General features: G+C 43.3%; 1 protein-coding gene across 2 annotated transcripts in view; it reads right to left on the bottom strand.

Moving 5' to 3' along the window:
* Positions 1-8,552: 8,552 nt before the first annotated feature.
* The window catches only part of LOC138265492 (uncharacterized), a 190,035-nt gene continuing 178,781 nt past the window's right edge, over positions 8,553-19,806 (bottom strand). For both annotated transcript variants that reach the window (XM_069213259.1, XM_069213258.1), the window contains one exon: positions 8,553-11,356. In XM_069213259.1, the coding sequence (XP_069069360.1) occupies positions 11,337-11,356 (20 nt within the window). In that variant the 3' untranslated portion in view covers positions 8,553-11,336. The remainder of the gene's footprint in view (positions 11,357-19,806) is intronic.

The raw sequence follows: 19,806 nt of genomic DNA, 5'->3' as shown, positions 1-19,806 counted from the left end.
TTGCACTGTTCAACCATGATATTTAAAAATAATCCTTTTGTTTAGAACACACAAGCCCTGCTTTCAAATTTTCCTCTATACACCACCAGTTTATATAAATGTTATCCTGTACACAGAATTGCACCGATTTGTCATATTTCCAAAATGATGCCTTGGTTGACAATATCCAGCCTCCTCTGTCAATTTAATCCTGAAGCTGCTATTGCGGGTGCCCTGTGTGGGGTTGTGTCTTTTAACGTATCTGATGAAATTTGATCATACATTTAAAGTATTCTACATTTTCTCTTGATTTCTGGTCAGAAAAGGAACCAGGGGTTCCCAACAAATCTCTTGAAGGTGCCAAGGTGACTGGGGCATTTCACCCTTGGAGAGTGTAGCGGGTCATTTATCACTCACCTGAGGGCAAACTTCTACAACTTTTATAGAGAGCATGAATTGATCAAGAGGAAGTCTAAATGTATTTAGCACAATAAAATCATAAGGTGCCTGTTAGAAATGGGGTCTTTGGTCGGCAGTCAGGTTACCCCATGTCCAAGCAAGGACCCTCACTCTAGTCAGGGTAAAAAAGAATCACCCTCAGCTATCCCCTACCCCTTGATAGCTTGGCACGAGCAGAAGGCTTAACTTCAGAGTGCTAGGTGTAAAGTATTTGTACCAACACACGCAGTAACTCAATGAAAACACTACAAAATGAAACCGCACAGGTTTAGAAAAATAGGAAATATTTATCTAAAATACACAAGTCAAGTTATCACTTAAAAACTAAAAAGAGTCTTCATGTAGTTTTAAACACAACGCTAGCGCTGCTAGCATAAAAATGTACCTGGTGCACGTCAAAAATAACCCAGCACGGGCGGGTGTGCGTCAAAAAGGGCTTGCGATGCATCGTTATCACTCACGAGCGAGACCTTGCATCGTTTCCCCCTTCTGTCGAGTCGGCGTGCGTCGGTTCTTCTCTCCGCAGGAGAGTGATGTGTTGATTCGGTCCGCACACGGGTCCGGGCAGGCCCTGCGTTGTTTTTGCACGCCCAGTGATGATTTGCATCAGATATTCAGCCGCACGATGATCCGAAAACTACGCAGCGTGGGTTGCGATCTCCACGCCTCCATCAGCGATACTGCGCGTCATTTCTCCACCTCTGTGCCTCGATTCTTAGGTCGCGTTATAGGCGAGTGACGATTTTCAGCCGCGAAGCTGGTGGCAAGTCGATTTTCCAGCCGTGGATCAGAGTTGCATCGATCTTTTCCCCGCACAGCGTTCTGTGCATGGTTTTCTTCCTCTTAGGCTGCCAGCTTCTCTGTTCAAGGCCCCAGGAACTGGATGGGCACAACAGGACAGAGTAGGAGTCTGCCAGAGACTCCAGGTGTGGGCAGAGAGAAGTCTTTGCAGTCCCTGAGACTTCAAACAACAGGAGGCAAGCTCTAAATCAAGCCCTTGGAGAGTTCTTCTTCAAGCAGGAATATACTACAAAGTCCAGTCTTTGTCCTCTTGCACAGGCAGAAGCAGCAACTGCAGGATAGATCCACAAAGCACAGGCACAGGCAGGGCAGCTCTTCTTCCTCAGCTCTTCAGCTCTTCAGCAGACAGAGGTTCCTCTTGGTTTCCAGAAGTGTTCTAAAGTCTGTGGTTTTTGGTGCCCTTATACCCAATTTCTCCTTTGAAGAAGACTCCTTCAAAGCAAAGTCTCTCTTGAATGTGAAATCCTGCCTTGCCCAGGCCGGGCCCCAGATGCTCACCAGGGGGTTGGAGACTGCATTGTGTGAGGACAGGCAGACCTTTTAGGTGTAAGTGACCACTCCTCCCTTCCCTCCTAGCACAGATGGCTCATCAGGAAATGCAGACGGCTCCCCAGCTCCCTTTCTGTCACTGTCTAGTGTGAGGTGCAACAAGCCCAACTGTCAAACTGACCCAGACAGGGAATCCAATAACAGGCAGAGTCACAGAAATGGTATAAGCAAGAAAATTCTCACTTTCTAAAAGTGGCATTTTCAAACACACAATCTCAAAATCAACTTTACTAAGAGATGTATTTTTAAATTGTGAGCACAGAGACCCCATACTCCACATGTACATCTACTCCACAAGGGAATCTACACTTTAATCAAATTTAAAGGTAGCCCCCATGTTAACCTATGAAAGGGACAGGCCTTACAACAGTGAAAAACGAATTTAGCAATATTTCACTGTCAGGACATATACAACACACTACTATCTGTCCTACCTTAACCATACACTGCACCCTGCCCTTGGGGCTACCTAGGGCCTACCTTAGGGGTGTCTGACATGTAAGAAAAGGGAAGGTTTAGGCCTGGCAAGTGGGTACACTTGCCAAGTCGAATTTACAGTTACAACTGCACACACATACACTGCAGTGGCAGGTTTGAGACATGATTACAGAGCTACTAATGTGGGTGGCACAACCAGTGCTGCAGACCCACTAGTAGCATTTGATTTACATGCTCTGGCACCTCTAGTGCACTTTACTAGGGACTTACTAGTAAATCAAATATGCCAATCATGGACAAACCAATCAACAATACAATTACACGGAGAGCATATGCACTTCAGCACTGGTTAGCAGTGGTAAAGTGCTCAGAGTTCAGCCAACAGCAACAGGTCAGGAAAAATAGGAGGCAGGAGGCAAAACGATTGGGGATGACCCTGCATAAACTCAAAAGTCTAACAGTGCAATTATTAGTATTGCTCTATAAAACCTGCATTGCACCTCTTCCACAGCGCAACTTCCCCATTTTTTACAAGGGTTAGTTTATCTATTGACTTTGTGCTTCATTGCTTTCTCATTTCTGTGGACAAAGATGATATTATCACTTGAGTCTGAGCTAAGCCTTCTTCTGTTTTAATTTGTTGGATAATTGGATTGTGTTTTCAACTCCTATTGAACCTTATTAATTAATTTAATCTAATTTGCAGACTATCGACTACCTCCTTATTATTTCTCCTGGATATAATTACATTCCATTAGTGAATTAAAACTGATTTTATCTGATAGACTTTATTAAGTCTCAAATACATTTCAAGGTTTGTTTTATCTGATGTCCCAAGTGAATTAATTATATCTAAAAACCAGAGGAACAGTTAATTTAATATAGCTGTCTGAATGCACTAGATCTGCCAATGGAGAATGAGGTGTTTTTCTTACTGGTACATGGAGTGTCAGTTTTTTCTATTAGTGTACTTCCTATACAGCTTTATAGCACGTCACGGTGAGCTATACTGGTCATTAAATGCCTGCTCCAGTGTTAAAGGCCCAAGCTGAAGGCGATGGCCTTTAACAAAGAAGCAGGTCTTTAATAGCCAGTATAGCCCAGCTACAGGGGCCTCTAAAACCAATAGAACATTCCGCCCTATGAGGACATAATGTTCTAATTAGACAAACAAATACATCTCGAAGCCCAAGAGGGGTTGAAATCCTACTACGATGCCTTTGTTCACAGCTCTTGCTGTGAATGCTCTACAGTTAATAGCCACACACATGGCCATGGCTGTTGAACATTCACAGCAAGAGTTGTGAAAGGAGGCTGAAGTCAGACCCTGGTTCTTCCCGGCTTGGCTGAACTGTTTTCTGTATTTCAGTCAAGCCAGGAAGAACCAAGAGCTGAGCAGCATTCACCCCTCCCTCCTACTGAAGCCCTAGTGACACTGAGCTACAGGAGGAGGGAAGGGTGATGGCTGCGTGTGTCCTCCTGCACGGCCCCTGCCTTTCACTCTGCCTAATTAATATGTTTTCGAGAGGCAGGGAGGAAAGATAGGCAAGTGTACTAGGAATGTTGAGCGCAGGGGGCCTATTCAAGTTCATGTACGCCGTTGCTGCTCCATTGTCTTCAATAGAACTTTTCAAATTCCAATGTTCTCACATCTGATATACCATCCCTCTAAAATGCCACAGAATGCATTTGTATAGAATAAAATCTACCATTGGTATTGCAGTGTTTCTCTAGTCTCCTTGGTCCTGATGAACGGCCACTGCCTTTTGGGCAATCTGATGCTTGTAACATGTAAAACTGACCAGTGATGCCAGAGCACTAATCAGCTACTAGCATCCCCTAGGCATAAAAAGGTACCAATCACGTATTGTAATCTTGGTGAATTCTGGAACAAAGTCCCTGACTGGTATAAACTAGGTAATTTTATTTTCTATCCTAACAATATTCAGACCTATCTCAAGCAGGTCGAGCCTATCCAGATGTACCATCATTCTGGATGAGAGACTAAGGGGGTCATTCCGACTCCCGCCGGCGGCGGTAACCGCACGCCCGGCGGGAGCCGCCGAATGACCGCACCGTGGTCAAATGACCGCGGCGGCCATTCTGGCTTTCCCGCTGGGCTGGCGGGCGACCGCCAGAAGGCCGCCCGCCGGCCCAGCGGGAAAGCGCCTTCAACGAGGAAGCCGGCTCCGAATGGAGCCGGCGGAGTTGAAGGCGTGCGACGGGTGCAGTGGCACCCGTCGTGATTTTCAGTGTCTGCTTGGCAGACACTGAAAATCAATGTGGGGCCCTGTTAGGGGGCCCCTGCAGTGCCCATGCCATTGGCATGGGCACTGCAGGGGCCCCCAGGGGCCCCACGACACCCGTTAGGAACAGGATGGCGGTAAGGGGGTCGGAATCCCCATGGTGGCGCTGCTTGCAGCGCCGCCGTGGAGGATTCCCTGGGGCAGCGGGAAACCGACGGGACACTGCCGGTTTCCCGTTTCTGACCGCGGCTGTATCGCCGCAGTCAGAATGCCCATGGAAGCACCGCCAGCCTGTTGGCGGTGCTTCCGCGGTCGTTGGCCCTGGCGGTCGGTGACCGCCAGGGTCAGAATGACCCCCTAAATGATGAAGCATGCCCAGAACAAAAAGTGGGTGGGAGTGCCTATAAAAAACAAATGGGTTTCATTTTGTAGAGTAGTTGTACAGCATTGGGTTACCATCCCTCTGAATATCTGTGTACCTTATTTGTTGAGTTTGATTGAGTACCCTAATGGCCAATGAAATTTATATTTGAGCTCTTGTGGACGTATAATAGAAACTCTGCTTTAATGTTTTCGGTTGTTTGATAGTGCATGGTGAGTCTTGACGGAAAGAGTTACGTTGAGGACAGTGATATCATAATGCTATATTTGGGCAGTTTTAGATGTGTGTGCAGTATTCTGTAACATGTACAGTTCTATATTGTGTATATGGTGTGTGATTGAAGATGTATGATGTCATGAGCATGGTGCTACCCAGCTGTTTGTCATATCTATGCTGTGAATGATGTACATGCAGGGGAATATTTACTAAACATGAATCAGGCTAGTGCTTGGGTTTGTAAATATTACTGAAGCCTTAGTGCTAACCTTGAGTCATTTTGCCTGATGCAAGGACAATGCACAGGCTTCAAAAATATGTGCTTCAGTTTTTCACCCCGCTGAGCGGCTTTTAAATTATCTTTTTCCGGAACAGTTTAGTTGAAGTGAAAGTAAAGTTGGAAAACAGACACACAAAGAAATGAAGTGGGAGAGCTAACCTGATAGGAACAGAAAGAAGCAGAAGCCGCACACATGAGAGATCAGGGTCTAGCTGCATGGAAGCCAAACAGTCGCTGCCAGGATTAAGGTGGGGATTGAATTGTGGATGGCTACAAGGTCTCTGACCCAGCCCATGCCAGCTGCAGGGTCTTCTGCTTCTTTATGTATTTACTCTTCATATATTGGATAAAGGTAAGTGCCATTTTGTGATGACACCAGAGTGATAGCGCACCAGGCAGGTACAGAGCAGGTGGCAAGATGGGTTGAATTTGATGTATTCTCCAATTCGTTGGAGGGTGCACCCCATTATGGTTGTCAAGAGGGTAAAAAATGTGTTTCAGTTTTCCTGCTTAATACAAAGCTGTGAGAGTTTAGGGGAAGGCTATACTACCAGTATTAAGAGATATTAGGAAACAGGGAAAGGATGCTTGCATAGGTATGATACCCCTTCTTTTTCAATCCTACATCATCGTACCTGAATTATGAAGTTAAAGGTGAGCCGATCTGGGATTAGGCTTGGTTTTACCCCAGGCCATGTACAGAAAGGGGTTCTATACACCCACCACGTCTTAATGCTCAAGGGCCTAAACACCCTGGTCTGTATAGAAGAATCCCTCTCGAGGAAGGCTTAGCAACACTGTGAAAGTTATGGACCTTCTTAGGCTAGAGTTGAACTACTATGCGCATTATCTGGAGACGCATCCCTGTTCACCTACACTTTATTTTGCTGCAGCTGTCCATTGCCTCCGAAAGGCGGAATCAACGTGAGTCCAAGGTAACACAACATTCTCAAGTCTGCTTGCTAGGATCTGCTCTTGATCTCTTGATGTTGGTCTTTAAACGGCCCAAATGGTTGAGGGCTGACACAACAAATCTGAAAATCTCCCAGTATAAGTTTATATATTGAATGAACTAATAATCTAATTTCAATTTAAAAAACGCATTTCTCCTCCTATCTTTCAAGGACTCACCAGCACCAAACCAACAAGAATTGGCAAAGCCAGTAGGTGGCACCTTTGGGATGTATTTGCTTTGACAATATCTTTTGCCGATGGTGTAATGCTGTACGTCACTGGCAAGATTCTGTGCAACATAGCCAAAAGTAAATATATTTTTTTAAAAGAGTTGCAATGACACCCCCGTAGCCACCACGTCATGTTCTAGGCACGGGCATACATGATGATGTGTGTGCACATGTGTCATTATGCATGCGTGCCTACAAAATGATGCGAGACCCTTTTTTTTTTAATTTACTGATCTGAGATGGGTCAGTAAATAAAGAAAAGAGGAAGTACGAAGCACTTTTTTCTTAGGACACATACCTCCCTAATTATTTAAAATATTAAAAAATATATATAAGGTGGGTGTAGGGCCAGCGGAAATGAGGGTGACTTGCAGCAAAGCGGATTGGGTTGGGTTTCTCATTTCAAAATGCACAGTTTTACCCTGCACCTAAATTCGAGAGTGTAGTGTTAATTTCTGTGGTAGGAAGTGAAACTAAGCATATTTAACAGTGGCATAATTGTTTTATTGTGTAGTGCCATAGGTAATGGGTACCAGTCATCATCCTATAAAAATTGACGTATTGCTGCTATCCGAAAAGTGTCAACTTGGACTAATATTTAAAATTTTAGAGGTTTTGTCATGAGAAGGTACTGTGACATTACATACCCAATAAAATGCAGTTTGCTCTTGGCCCTGATAAGAAGGGGCCTCCCTCGAACATAAAGACCATAACATGCACTCTTGTGACATCCATTCACATCAAAAATACTCTCCCAGGGGCAATCCCTCCCGACAACCACCCATGTCGCGCCTCCTCTTGTGAGGCTGTTGTGCAGGGGAGGCACTCTCCATTCTTTATACTGCCTTTAAATATGACTGTTGATGGTGTTGAAATTTAGAGTGATAATTCACAAAAGAAATAACAAGTTAGAGTCATGGAGCATGTGACTTGAATATTCAAATATGTTAACTAATTAGGGTGCACTGATTTTATTTACAGTATTTGTAAATATGTGTCCTCCATTTTGTTGAAGCTGTTAAAACCTATATAAAAATGGCCAGCAAGCGGAGTCCTGTCAAACGTACGCAGGACCATGACCCATAGTCTGCGATCACTGAAACATTTGTAGTGCCAGTAAAAGCAGCGTTCACTCTTTCCTAGAAGCAGCCAGTGGCATCAGTCTAAAGTTCGTTCACCTTCTGGTTGACTTAGTGCTTGTCCCCTTTTCCTAACTTAGTATGACTATCACTAAATAAATGACACAAATACCTTGGCCCATATTTACAAAAAAGAAACTCAATGCAGAGGAGCAACTATAGTTGCTTCACTGCATTGTGTGAAGGGGAGAGAACCTAACAGAGCCTTGTCTACTAAAATGTGGCACCGGTTTCCGCTTTCCCTGAGCTGTTGCACTTTGGCTGCCATGCGCCAACACACACACTTGCACCAGAGTGCAAAGATGTCTGCATTCAGGAATAGTTTTTGTACTAGGCAGGGAATCTAGCAGTACAATAACTATCCATCAATAGGTTTACTGCCTTGCATGTATGCTGTACAATGCAGCATGCATTCAAAGTAGAAACAACAAGGAGAGATTAAATAATTTCTTCTCAGTCTGCCTGCCTCCAAAAGGTTTAGGATTCTGACGCAAATCCCTGTCTCTGATTGTTTGAAGATAGAGAATTGCATCAAACCCATGGGTGAATGCATGAGAACTCCCTGCACCAGCCATGGAATGCCCTCTTGACTCAGCGTAATGAATAGTAGCACATTACAGAACTTTGCATTACTTTCGGAATCCATCCAAGTTCTGATTTGCATTGAATAGTAAATACAAACACTTTGCATCAGGTTTGCGTTACAAAAGTTACAAATCCGGACCATAATTTATTAGATTTTCATAGAGGTGAGAGTCAGACCAAATCCTTCTAATTATTTGGTTGTTGATTACAGATTCTAATTTTATGAAGCCAAATATTTCTGACATGCCATCCTTAATTTCAAACTTGTGAAATTAGACCACCACACTAACGATGTGAAAAAAAATCTACATTTTATTTACAAGTACTATACACTTTATACAGAACAAATGCTTGGTATCTTCTACAAGATTAAAGAGAATGCAAGAAATGTAAAGCAAAACAAATAGTATAACAAATTGTACAACTGCACGGATAATTCTAGCACTTAATTCGAAGTTCGCAAAATGGAAAGGAAAGTAGAGGCTACTCACTCAAAACTAACCAAGTGGAAAAGAGCAAATCAAAGGAATCGGGAAGAAAAAAGGAAAGCCCTCACACCGCAAGTGAATACAAGCAATGTACGGAACTGTATGTGTTTTTTTGCATTGCTTTTTAAGTGAGTGCACATGCCACTGTAAACTACAAGACTGATTTCTCTTACTAGCTTTTTACTGCTAGATTAGGTCCACTCAAATCAAAGTGGAACTTTGTGTTTGATGCAGAACTATCACAATCCCAATGATATCTGATGACATCAATGTTTATCAAACATCCCTTGTAGGTTACACAGTGCTTAATTTTTAAAAATACAAAAGGAGTACCACCTCAGGTCAGTGTCATTGTGCATTTCATAAAAAACACTGAAATCCTTTTTGTGAGCTCAAACTCTAATGACATGGCCTTTGTATTTAAGAATCGCCAGCAGCACCTTTCACCACAAAATGGAGACTCTCATTTATCGATTGAAGACAGAAGGTACCCATGTCAATATCCCGACATGTGGCATAAATGGCATAGATTATATGTGAGGCGCATTTAGTAGTCTTTGGCAACAGAATCGTATGCAGACTGTATGTGTTACATCTATCAGAAAAGAATTGGTTTGTTAGTAATAGGCCCAGATTCTCAAAGGTTTAGCATCAGGTTAGTGCTACTTTTGTAACGCTAAACCGAACGCTAAAATGTTTTTGGCATTCACAAACCAATGCAAGTTGGTATTTGCATTGGTTTCTGTGGCAAAGTAATGCAAAGCAGCGCGAAACACTGCTTTACATTACTTTGTGTCAAGGGGGTGTTACATGGGTGGTACTTTGGCATATCTGTGCTACCACCCATGCTTTTTGGCACTAAACCCTGTTCTGAAACATCAGAAGAAAGGGGTTAGCGCTAAAAATTAACGCAGCTGAAAAGCATTAAATGAAGAAATGTTTTTATTTCTCTGTGCTTTTCCGACTCTGCATGTGTGCTGCACTGTGCAGCAGACATACAAAGTAGGAAAATTATTTCCACTTGTCTAGGCATAGTATTTTTTACAGGAAGGATACCCTTCCTGTACAAAACCTATGCTAGAGTGACGCACACACCTTAACACTATGGCGCTAAGGTGTGCGTAGCGCACAGCAGCTGAAATCAGCACCGGCACTTGGGAGAGAGGAGGAGAGTGCCATTTCTATGTGGATATGGCGCTCTCCTGCTCTCTCCTTGTCACGCAGTGCATTTTTGGCTGCTGCTCTGCAGTGGGTGACAGCTTTCAGAATCTGGGCCAAAGTATCCCATTATTATCCTAACATTGTGGCTCAAATTTCTAGTGAAACCTGTAGATGTTAATTAGGAAGCTGAAAGAATACAGAACATCTCTGTGGTGTCCAGGATTTTGAACAATAACTGTACACGGCTCCCAGCTTTTGAGTATTGAAGAGGTCAAAATCTGAGGATCTGTCTCTTGTAAGGGATTAAATAGACAAATTAGCCTTGGTATTTCTAAACTATACTGAGACCTCCTGGCTGGGTGGTGGATATTCACGTTCTAATAGGTATCTTCATGGTCTTTAAAAAGATGATGACAGTCATGTTTGCAAGGTTGTTTACATTAGTGATATCAAAGAACTGACCATAACTATAGATCCACAATAAATCTAATCAAAACCTAACCTTTTGGAGTATGGCAATTTTGGAAATACATCACAATCAGGTTTTTTTAATAACAAAAAAGATTAAAGATATTGTATTTAGTGTGTAAATTACTGTCTCACCTATATTTGGAGTTCCCTGACAAGGACATATATCATGAGAATGGCCAGTAAATGAAACCATGTAAGACGTGTTGCACTTAACACTACAATTCCCCCTCTTCCATAGTTCACCAATCTTATGGTGGTTTTGTTATCACTAAAGGCGTCAAAGTGGCAGTGTAAATGCTAGTTGTTTCTACAGGCCCACATGAAGGACGGTCAGGCCTCTAGTTTTCACTCTTAAAGCTAACATCACAATGGACCATTTAAACCTACGTATCTTTATAAGTGTGCCCCAATTAAATTATTTGTGGCCAAGCATTACAGTTTCTCAAAGTGTTTAAAAAAAATGCATGTAATATTTTGCATGATCTTTAGGTGCTTTCGAACAGTGATGATTCAGATAAAATAAACACATTAGAGAACCGATATCTCATAATTCAGGTGTGTCAGTACAGGTTCTACTCAGTCGAGGAAATAAAGGATGGAAGAGAGAGAGACCTGCTCACTCAATCCTTGATGCTTCTCTAAACATTTCGTTCATCAACTACCAGCTACATAATATTCAACATTGGTTCACGTAAAAAATACAATTTACTGTAAACGTTGACATTTACTGTCAATCAGAAAACATAAACCCGCACATCCATTTATAGCTGATTGAAGAAAACATGACTCCAAAATCTGTGTGCTCTCCATAAAATTGTTCTGACTTTCCTCTGGTTCAAAATATCAGAATTTGAATGTCTAGTGGGTTCAGGAACTGATGACTTCTTTAGATCAGCAGTACTTGAAATATTCTCGGATGGTGTTTATCGTTTCTGCTTGAATTTGCTTCACCATGCTATCACGTGGACTGCAGCATATCTTATGGAGAAACAAATATGTAATTATAATAAAGAATTTAGGACTACTTGCTATGTGAGTTCTACATTCACTAATGTAAGTTTGTGACTGTCCTAAAACTGGATTAAACAAGAAACATAACTCTTAAGTTCATTTGCTCCAACCTGCTTTGTTGCTTCAGTTCCAGCTCTTTACATTGCCTTACCACTTATTTTACACTTGTCTCGTGAAGAAGGACATACATGACAATACAAGCAACAGGAAGAATACCATTTACCCCACCTTGAACTCTTTACTTTTAAGTCTCAAATCAGTGACTTGCAGTGCAAACCTAATGGACATATCCATGTAAACTCAACCACAGCATAATAGCAAGGACATCATTGAAAGCGACTATTTCTCCAACTTGCAACTGAGCAAAAGTGTCTTTTATTTCACAAGTCATGTTAGCACTTACTGTATTTAATTAAAAAGAAGTGCACATATACTTACATTTCACTTAAATATTATATGATACAAACCTTAAACATATTTTCTACTTTGCAAACCTTAAACATATCTTTTACTTCACCTCAATTCCGCTTAAATTTTAGGTCTCGCATTCAATAATGGCCCAATAGAAAATTAGAAAATAAAGACTCTTAAAATTAATCACTAACATGAGAATGAATCACTAGGCCTAAAATCTGTTGTTGCATGAATGACTTCAGAAACTTGCTAGGCTGGCACAATTTTTTTTATTCTTCTATAACCTCTTTCTGACCTGTGAAATGACAACTTTCTTTAAAACAATAGAACCAGTATTACTCACACATTTACCCACCTACTAAACTGCTTTGAAATGCGCTGACACATATTTAGAAAGTAACATTGCTTTAAGAATGGAAACATTAACTTTACATGAATGATGTGAATTACTTATGTATGCAAAATTGTTATTACAGAATTTGAAGCACATGATAAAGGAATTGTTAGACCTGACATGCCTTAGGGTGGTTACCACTCCACTTTTTGGACCCTGTTTTGCTGGCTTTTAGACTCTGCACACTTTACCACTGCTAACCAGTGCTAAAGTGCATATGCTCTCTCCCTTTTTAAACATGGTAACTTTGGATCATACCTGATTGGACTTTTTAATTTACTTATAAGTCCCTAGTAATGTACACTATATGCGCCTAGGGCCTGTAGATTAAATGCTACTAGTGGGCCTGCAGCACTGGTTGTGCCACCCACTTAAGTAGCCCCCTTAACCTTGTCTCAGGCTTGCCATTGCAAGGCCTGTGTGTGCAGTTTCACTGCCACTTCGACTTGGCATTTAAAAGTACTTGCCAAGCCTAGGACTCCCCTTTTTCTACATATAATCACCCCTAATGTGTGCCCTAGGTAACCCCTAGAGCAGGGTGCTGTGTAGGTAAAAGTCAGGACATTTACCTGTGTAGTTATATGTCCTGGTAGTGTAAAACTCCTAAATTCGTTTTTACACTACTGAGAGGCCTGCTCCCTTCATAGGCTAACATTGGGGCTGCCCTCATACACTGTTGAAGTGGCAGCTGCTGATCTGAAAGGAGCAGGAAGGTCATATTTAGTATGGCCAGAATGGTAATACAAAATCCTGCTGACTGGTAAAGTCGGATTTAATATTACTATTCTAGAAATGCCACTTTTAGAAAGTGAGCATTTCTTTGCACTTAAATCTTTCTGTGCCTTACAATCCACGTCTGGCTGGGCTTGGTTGACAGCTCCTTGTGCATTCACTCAGACACACCCCAAACACAGGGTACTCGGCCTCACTTGCATACATCTGCATTTTGAATGGGTCTTCCTGGGCTGGGAGGGTGGAGGGCCTGCTCTCACACAAAGGACTGCCACACCCCCTACTGGGACCCTGACAGACAGGTTTGAACTGAAAGGGGACCTGGTGCACTTCTTAGCCACTCTTTGAAGTCTCCCCCACTTCAAAGGCACATTTGGGTATAAAACAGGGCCTCTGTCCTACCTCATCAGACACTTGCTGGAGAAGAAACCTGAACCAGAAACTACATCCTGCCAAGAAGAACTGCCTGGCTGCTCAAAGGACTCACCTGTCTGCTTTCTACAAAGGACTGCTGCCTTGCTGTTGGCCTGCTGCCTTGCAGAACTCTTTTCTGGCTGTGAAAGTGCTCTCCAAGGGCTTGGATAGAGCTTGCCTCCTGTTCCCTGAAGTCTCAGGACCAAAAAGACTTCTCTTTTTCACTTGGACGCTCCGTGCGCCGAAATTTTCGACGCACAGCTTGTTCCGCGGCAAGAAAAACGCCGCACACTGACGCTGATCGACGTGACGCCTTCGGGACGACCAGAACTTCGACGCACGGCCTCGCAAGGACAATGCCGCCCGACCTCCAGAGGAGAAATCGACGCGACGCCTGAAGTGAGAGTGAAACTTCGACGCACAGCCCTGCAGAACGACGCTCAGCCGGAAAACAAGCAGGAGAATCCACGCACAGACCCGGGACATCTGGTAATCCCCACGATCCACAGAAAGAGACTGTCCGCGCGTCGGGAAACGACGCACGACTTCCCCGCGTGAAAAATAACGGCGCAAGTCTGTGTGTGCTGGGGAGAAATTGACGCACACACCATTTTTCCACGTATCTCTTCTTCTGCGGCCCTCTGAGGATATTTTCCACTCCAAATCAGGTACTTTGGGCTTGAAAGAGACTTTGTTTGCTTTTTAAAGACTTAAGACACTTTATATCACTTTTCAGTGATATCTTTACAAATTCACATTGCAACTTAATTCGTTTTGACCTACAATTATCCTGATAAATATTATATATTTTTCTAAACACTGTGTGGTGTATTTTTGTGGTGCTATATGGTGGTATTGTATGATTTATTGCACAAATACTTTACACATTGCCTTCTAAGTTAAGCCTGACTGGTCGTGCCAAGCTATCAGAGGGTGGGCACAGGCTAATTTTGGATTGTGTGTGACTTACCCTGACTAGAGTGAGGTTTCTTGCTTGGACAGAGGGTAACCTGACTGCCAACCAAAAACCCAATTTCTAACAGGAATCAATTGTATCCAATCCTCACCATCTAACAAGACAAAGCATTGTCCACTGTTTCAACATCTCAAGAAACTATAACAATTCTAACAATCAATTTATTATAAAAGGTGTCTTAGGGAAAGGTAGGGGGCAACATCGACGGCAAAACATATGCGACCAGACGAGAGATCTAAGATAACCACTGTGACTGACAACTAATTCTTGCCAAGTCTATTGGAGCTGAGAGGATAGGTAACTAGAGAGCAGTATCTGAATGATATAGAGGGTGTGAGGTGATGTTTAAGAGAAACCATACTGGGATTATTACTTAAGGGAGTAGAATCGAGCCTAGAAAAGCTCATGGGAACTGTCTAGGTGCCGAGCAGTTAGATAAAACAGAGTATTCATTCCGCTGCAGAGACTGGATTGAGCCTTAGAGAGTTCATAAATTGTTTCAGAAACAGTATGATAGCTGTAAGCACATGAGACAGATAACCGTGAGAATGTTTGTTAATGCAAACAACTGAATGTTCTGTTCTAAAATTTCCCAGGCTAAGAAGACAGAATTATTCAGATGTTTTACATTTGTGGAAACAAGACGAATAGAGTAGGAACAGATTCAGGACACTCCTCATGTGTGATTCTGTAAGTTGAGACGTTTTAACAATAAAGACTATTAATTCTTCAATAAATGATTTGAAACTATTAAGAACTCTCTTTATTGACTGTAAAATAACTCAATTGTAAATTAAGTGATTATTATAATGGAGTCGTGAACCTAGCACATACTAGGCAGAGCAAGCTGTCTTTGGGAAAAAATACCTATTGTCAGCTTTCAGCCAGCTTCCAGTCCACCCTTACTCACCTTTGGTTGGCTTTACTCTCACTCTCATTTCAGGTGGTACTTTTTTATTTTTGTTTAAGCACTACATGAGACTGCATGTGTTTTCCAGCAGCCTCCCTTGTGTATTTCTCCCCCCACAACTCACTTATTTTGCTCTCTCTCACCCATGTGATTCTCCAGCGCTCCACTCTGTATGTACTTGCTCTTGTGTGCTCTCTCCCCATTTGCTACCCTCTGTATGCCCTCTGTGTTGCTTTCCCCATCAGAGCCCCTGTGATTCAGTGCATCTACCCCGTGTGTGTGGCTTGCACCGCCTTCAATGTTACTACCCCAGCCGCACTAGTTTTTTTCTTGTTTCTTTAAGAATCCAACTCGGATTGTTAAAAAGAAAAAAATGCTCCTGTCATTTTGTAGGCATGTGCATGCTTGGTGCATGCTCCAACAAAGTAATGCAGGCAGGCGTGTCAAAGGCATTTTTTAAAAATCTTTTAGTAATGCTGCTCAGTATCAGGGATACTGCACAGCACTGCTAAACCCACTGACAAAGCCAATAGAACCCAAAGACGAGAACTATTGGCTTTGCTGATGCTTGTTAGTCTAGTCCCCTGCAATAATACCATGATATGTACTTGTTGTGATATCTGACACATACAAAGAGTCACACATTGTTCTTTTTAATACACTTGTTTGCTCGAAAATTGGACTTCTCTGAGTCAAAAGGTGTTAAGATAAGCTGTCTATGTTTTTGTTAACTATGGCTCTCATTGAGAGACAGTAGCTACGTCAGAAATCCAGTTATTCACTGGTTAAACTGTTGTTTTCCACTCCTGCAATGTCTACAAGGAAAATGCTTTTCTCTGTGGTGTTTACCCCAGCAAACCCCACACCTGTAGAGACCCAAGGGAAACAATGGAATGTCATATGGCGGCTTTCCATTTCACCAGCCGTTTCCCACCTCTCTCTAGTCTCCACTCTCCACATTCCGAAGAGAAGCCAGAGAACACAAGGCGCACTCAGCCTTCAGCATCAACTTCATCCCTGTCAGCCACATATCTAACTGTAGACTCCTCACTTTGTGAATTTCCCTAGGGACCCTTCTGTCCTGCCTCCTAATATGAAGACACAAGACACTGCTCTGCTGTTGGGACAGTAGATACTTTCAAAGTAGTAGCTAAAGTGGAGGGCATTCATTCAGAATCAGAAGTTCAGAGATCTACGTCCTCACTATCCCGTTCACGGCTATCAGCATAAGCTGTGCGTCATACTGCCTGACTTTCTTCAGTACCAGCTGGATTAGCAGAATAGGTGGAAGGTGTACAAGAGTCAGGGGTGGGATACATGTCCTAGAGACTAGAGAAACTTTAGAGCACAAAACTGAGTACTGAATGTTTTTGGAGGTGGCAAAAATGTCTGCCAAGGGCACACTTGACTGTTAGAGCTCGCCATAGGTCATCTGTGGATTTAGGCGCCACTCATAATAGTTATGATGACGCTTCCTGAGTTTGTCAGCCATGATGTTGATGAACATTTCTAAATGAATATCAAGAAGGTCCTGTAAAATGCTAGCCAGTGGCAAAACCTCAAAGTCTCCAGAAGGCCTGTGACTGCATGTCACCCTGCTAGTTGGAGTACCACATGCCAGCTATGTTGTTTATTATCACCTGAATCATTCAGGCCTTGATGGAGTACAAAAAAGTCCTGAGAGGCAGTGAGATGGCATACAATTCCAGGTTTATTTGATGGTGATGCTCGACTGTAGTCAATACCCCTCTGATCTTCGCCTTGTGCAGGTGGTAACCTCCACAACTGAGAGATGATTCACGTATTACCATAGTGACTTCCTGGGACTAGGGGGTGGGGTGGGGCGGGACAGGCAGTAAGGCGGTGGAGGAGTAGTGTCATTCACTTCTGGAGCTCCCAAGTCACCTTATCTGAAACAATGATCTTCTCTGAGACATTTTCATAATACTTGAAGTTGGGCACACTGCAGACTCAGGTTCCACTTAAGGGCCTCCATGTGACTCAGAGTGTGGAGTACAGGAGGATGCCAGATGCTACCATCCCAGGAGTCTCAGAACAATAAAGGCTGGAACAACAGTTTTAGCTCAAAACATTGGCATCATAACTTAGATTTTTTGGACTTGCTGCAGTGGTGCAAAAACCTTTAGGGCACCTGTGTGGCAACATGCCCATGATACGGGGTCACCTCTGAGAATTACTTTTGCTCACTGATAGAAACAAGGACATTGTTTTCTACAGATGATCCAAGGATACTTGAAGTAAGCCCGCCTTCACCAGCCAGTCTTTGGGGAACAAGAATTAATGTATCACTGGCTTGCAAAGATGTAGCGCAATTACTGACATGACCTTTGTAAAGAGCTGAGGGATCTAAGGCCACAGGGCGGGCGGTGAATAAAAGTGGTTGATTTCACCTCAAAGGGGGTGTACATCTTGTGGGCTGGGTCATGCAAATATGCATATAGCAGTTCTAAGAAGACCAACCAAAAGTCATACTCCAAGGACAGCTGAACAAGTGCAAAAGTCATCATCTTGAACTTTTCCTACTTGAGGAAAGAGTTTGGCGCTCTGAGATCTAAGACTGATCTCAAGCACCAATCCGTTGTGGGGATGAGAAAGTAATGCAGGTAATAGCCCATTCGTCCCTCCACCTCAGGTACAAACTCTTGACAGCCCTCTTGGCAAGTAATATTAACAATTCTCTGCAGAAAAGATTGTCGTGGTCTACAGTTTGGTGAAAATGGGCAGTGTGAGGAGAGAGTGTCCAGAAAATGAAGGACATAACTAATATGGTTGTATGATGGAACCACGCATGGCGGAACAACGCATGACTTAACGTATTCAGAACCACGACTGCGTCATTTCCACATACGCCTTTACATTGAATTTCAATGTAAAAGCATGCCTAGTAAAGGCATGTGTGGAAAAGCATGCAAAATAGCATGCGTGGTTCTGTCATGTTATGTTATGTTATTGCATTTTATATAGAGCCAAAACTACCCGGAGGCTTTGTGGCGCTAATGCAACCACCACTCGCCCTGAGGCCCAAAATTACCCCCACCACAATACCTAACCTACCCCGACCCCCCTGCCCACCCTGAACCCTAAAAAAAACACTACCGCAACCCTCCATAAAACTAAACAACCCTGCCTCATAAAACTAAACAACCCTGACACCCCCTAACCAGCCTGAGCCCCCCCAAAAAATAAAAAAACTACCCTGGCCCCCACTCCTAAAAAGTAAACTACCCCAAGTCCCCACCCACCATGATTCCTAAAAAAAAACTACCCCACCCCTAAAAACTAAACTGCCCCAACACCCTCCACGCATCCTGAGCCCTAAAAAAAATACCCAGACCACCCCACCCTGCCTCTTAAAAGTAAACAACTCCGACCCCCCCCAGAGCCCTGAGAAATAAAAAAGTACTCCAACCACCCACCCTGCCCCTAAAAAGTTAACTACCTGACCCCCCACCTACCCTAAGCACTAAAAAAAAACTATCCTGACCCCCCTACCCTGCCCCATAAAACTAAATTACCCCAGCCCCCACCCACCCTGAGCCCTAAAAAACAAAACAGATACTGCAACCCTCACCCTTGCCCCTAAAAACTAAAGTATCCTGACACTATCCCACCCACCCTAAGCCCTAAATCTGCCCCACCGCTAAAAACTACCCACTAACCCTGCCTCAACCCCACTTAACTCACCACATCCTCTCCCGATCCTTCCTCCTCTTCTCTCCTCCCGCCCTTCCTTAAACCTTTCCCCCACCCTTTTAAAAATAAAGTACCCCACCCTCTCACCCTAAGCCCTAGATAAAAAAAATACCCAAAACCGCACACCCAAGCCCATAAAAAAAATACCCGCCCCCCCCCACTGTAATACATTAAAAAAATACAAACCCTCACCTTGCCCCTTAAAAAAAATAGCCCTCCCCGAACCCACCAACCAACCCCATTCCCTTAATCCACTCCTCACCCCAGCCCAAGTTACCTCACCTCATCCTCCGTGTCTTCTCCCGAACACCGCATGGCTTTTTTTGTGCCTTAACCACGCATATGCGTAGTTCAGCACGTGTGGTTAAGGCACAGAAAAAGCCATGGGTTGTTCAGGCAAGCGTGGTTACGCTTGCATGGGAAACGTCCAAGTCCCTAAGGACGCATTGTTAAGGACATTTCCCAACCAATATGGCCCCCTAGAGGAACAATAGATCTGATGTGATTGAGTGGCAGTGGAGTAGGCAATGTCTTGTCCGTCCCCGTACCAATCCAAGATGCCTATTCAAGGTCAGACTAAAGGAGTTTGAAAGCAGTCATAAGACAAAGCGGAAGAGGACAGATGTTGCATCTCTCTTCATCCCACAGAACTGCTTCTGCCTCTAGTGACAGGAAAATCAGTCTAGGTTGCTAAATGGGCTGTGATGGTGGATACTGGTGGAAAGCGAGGGTTGTACAGTGATCCCAGAACTTCCAGTACTGCTGGTGAAACAAGCAGGCTGGTGAAAGCAATCCCAATGAGTGTGTTGCACCTCTGTTGTTTCTGAATGGAGAGCCAAATCTGTCTTTTCTACTAAATGTTT

Source organism: Pleurodeles waltl, chromosome 11 (assembly GCF_031143425.1).
Source record: "Pleurodeles waltl isolate 20211129_DDA chromosome 11, aPleWal1.hap1.20221129, whole genome shotgun sequence".
In the NCBI taxonomy this organism is placed as follows: domain Eukaryota; kingdom Metazoa; phylum Chordata; class Amphibia; order Caudata; family Salamandridae; genus Pleurodeles; species Pleurodeles waltl.
Note: the sequence above shows the minus strand (reverse complement) of the source record. Positions and strands in the feature narration are given on the sequence as shown.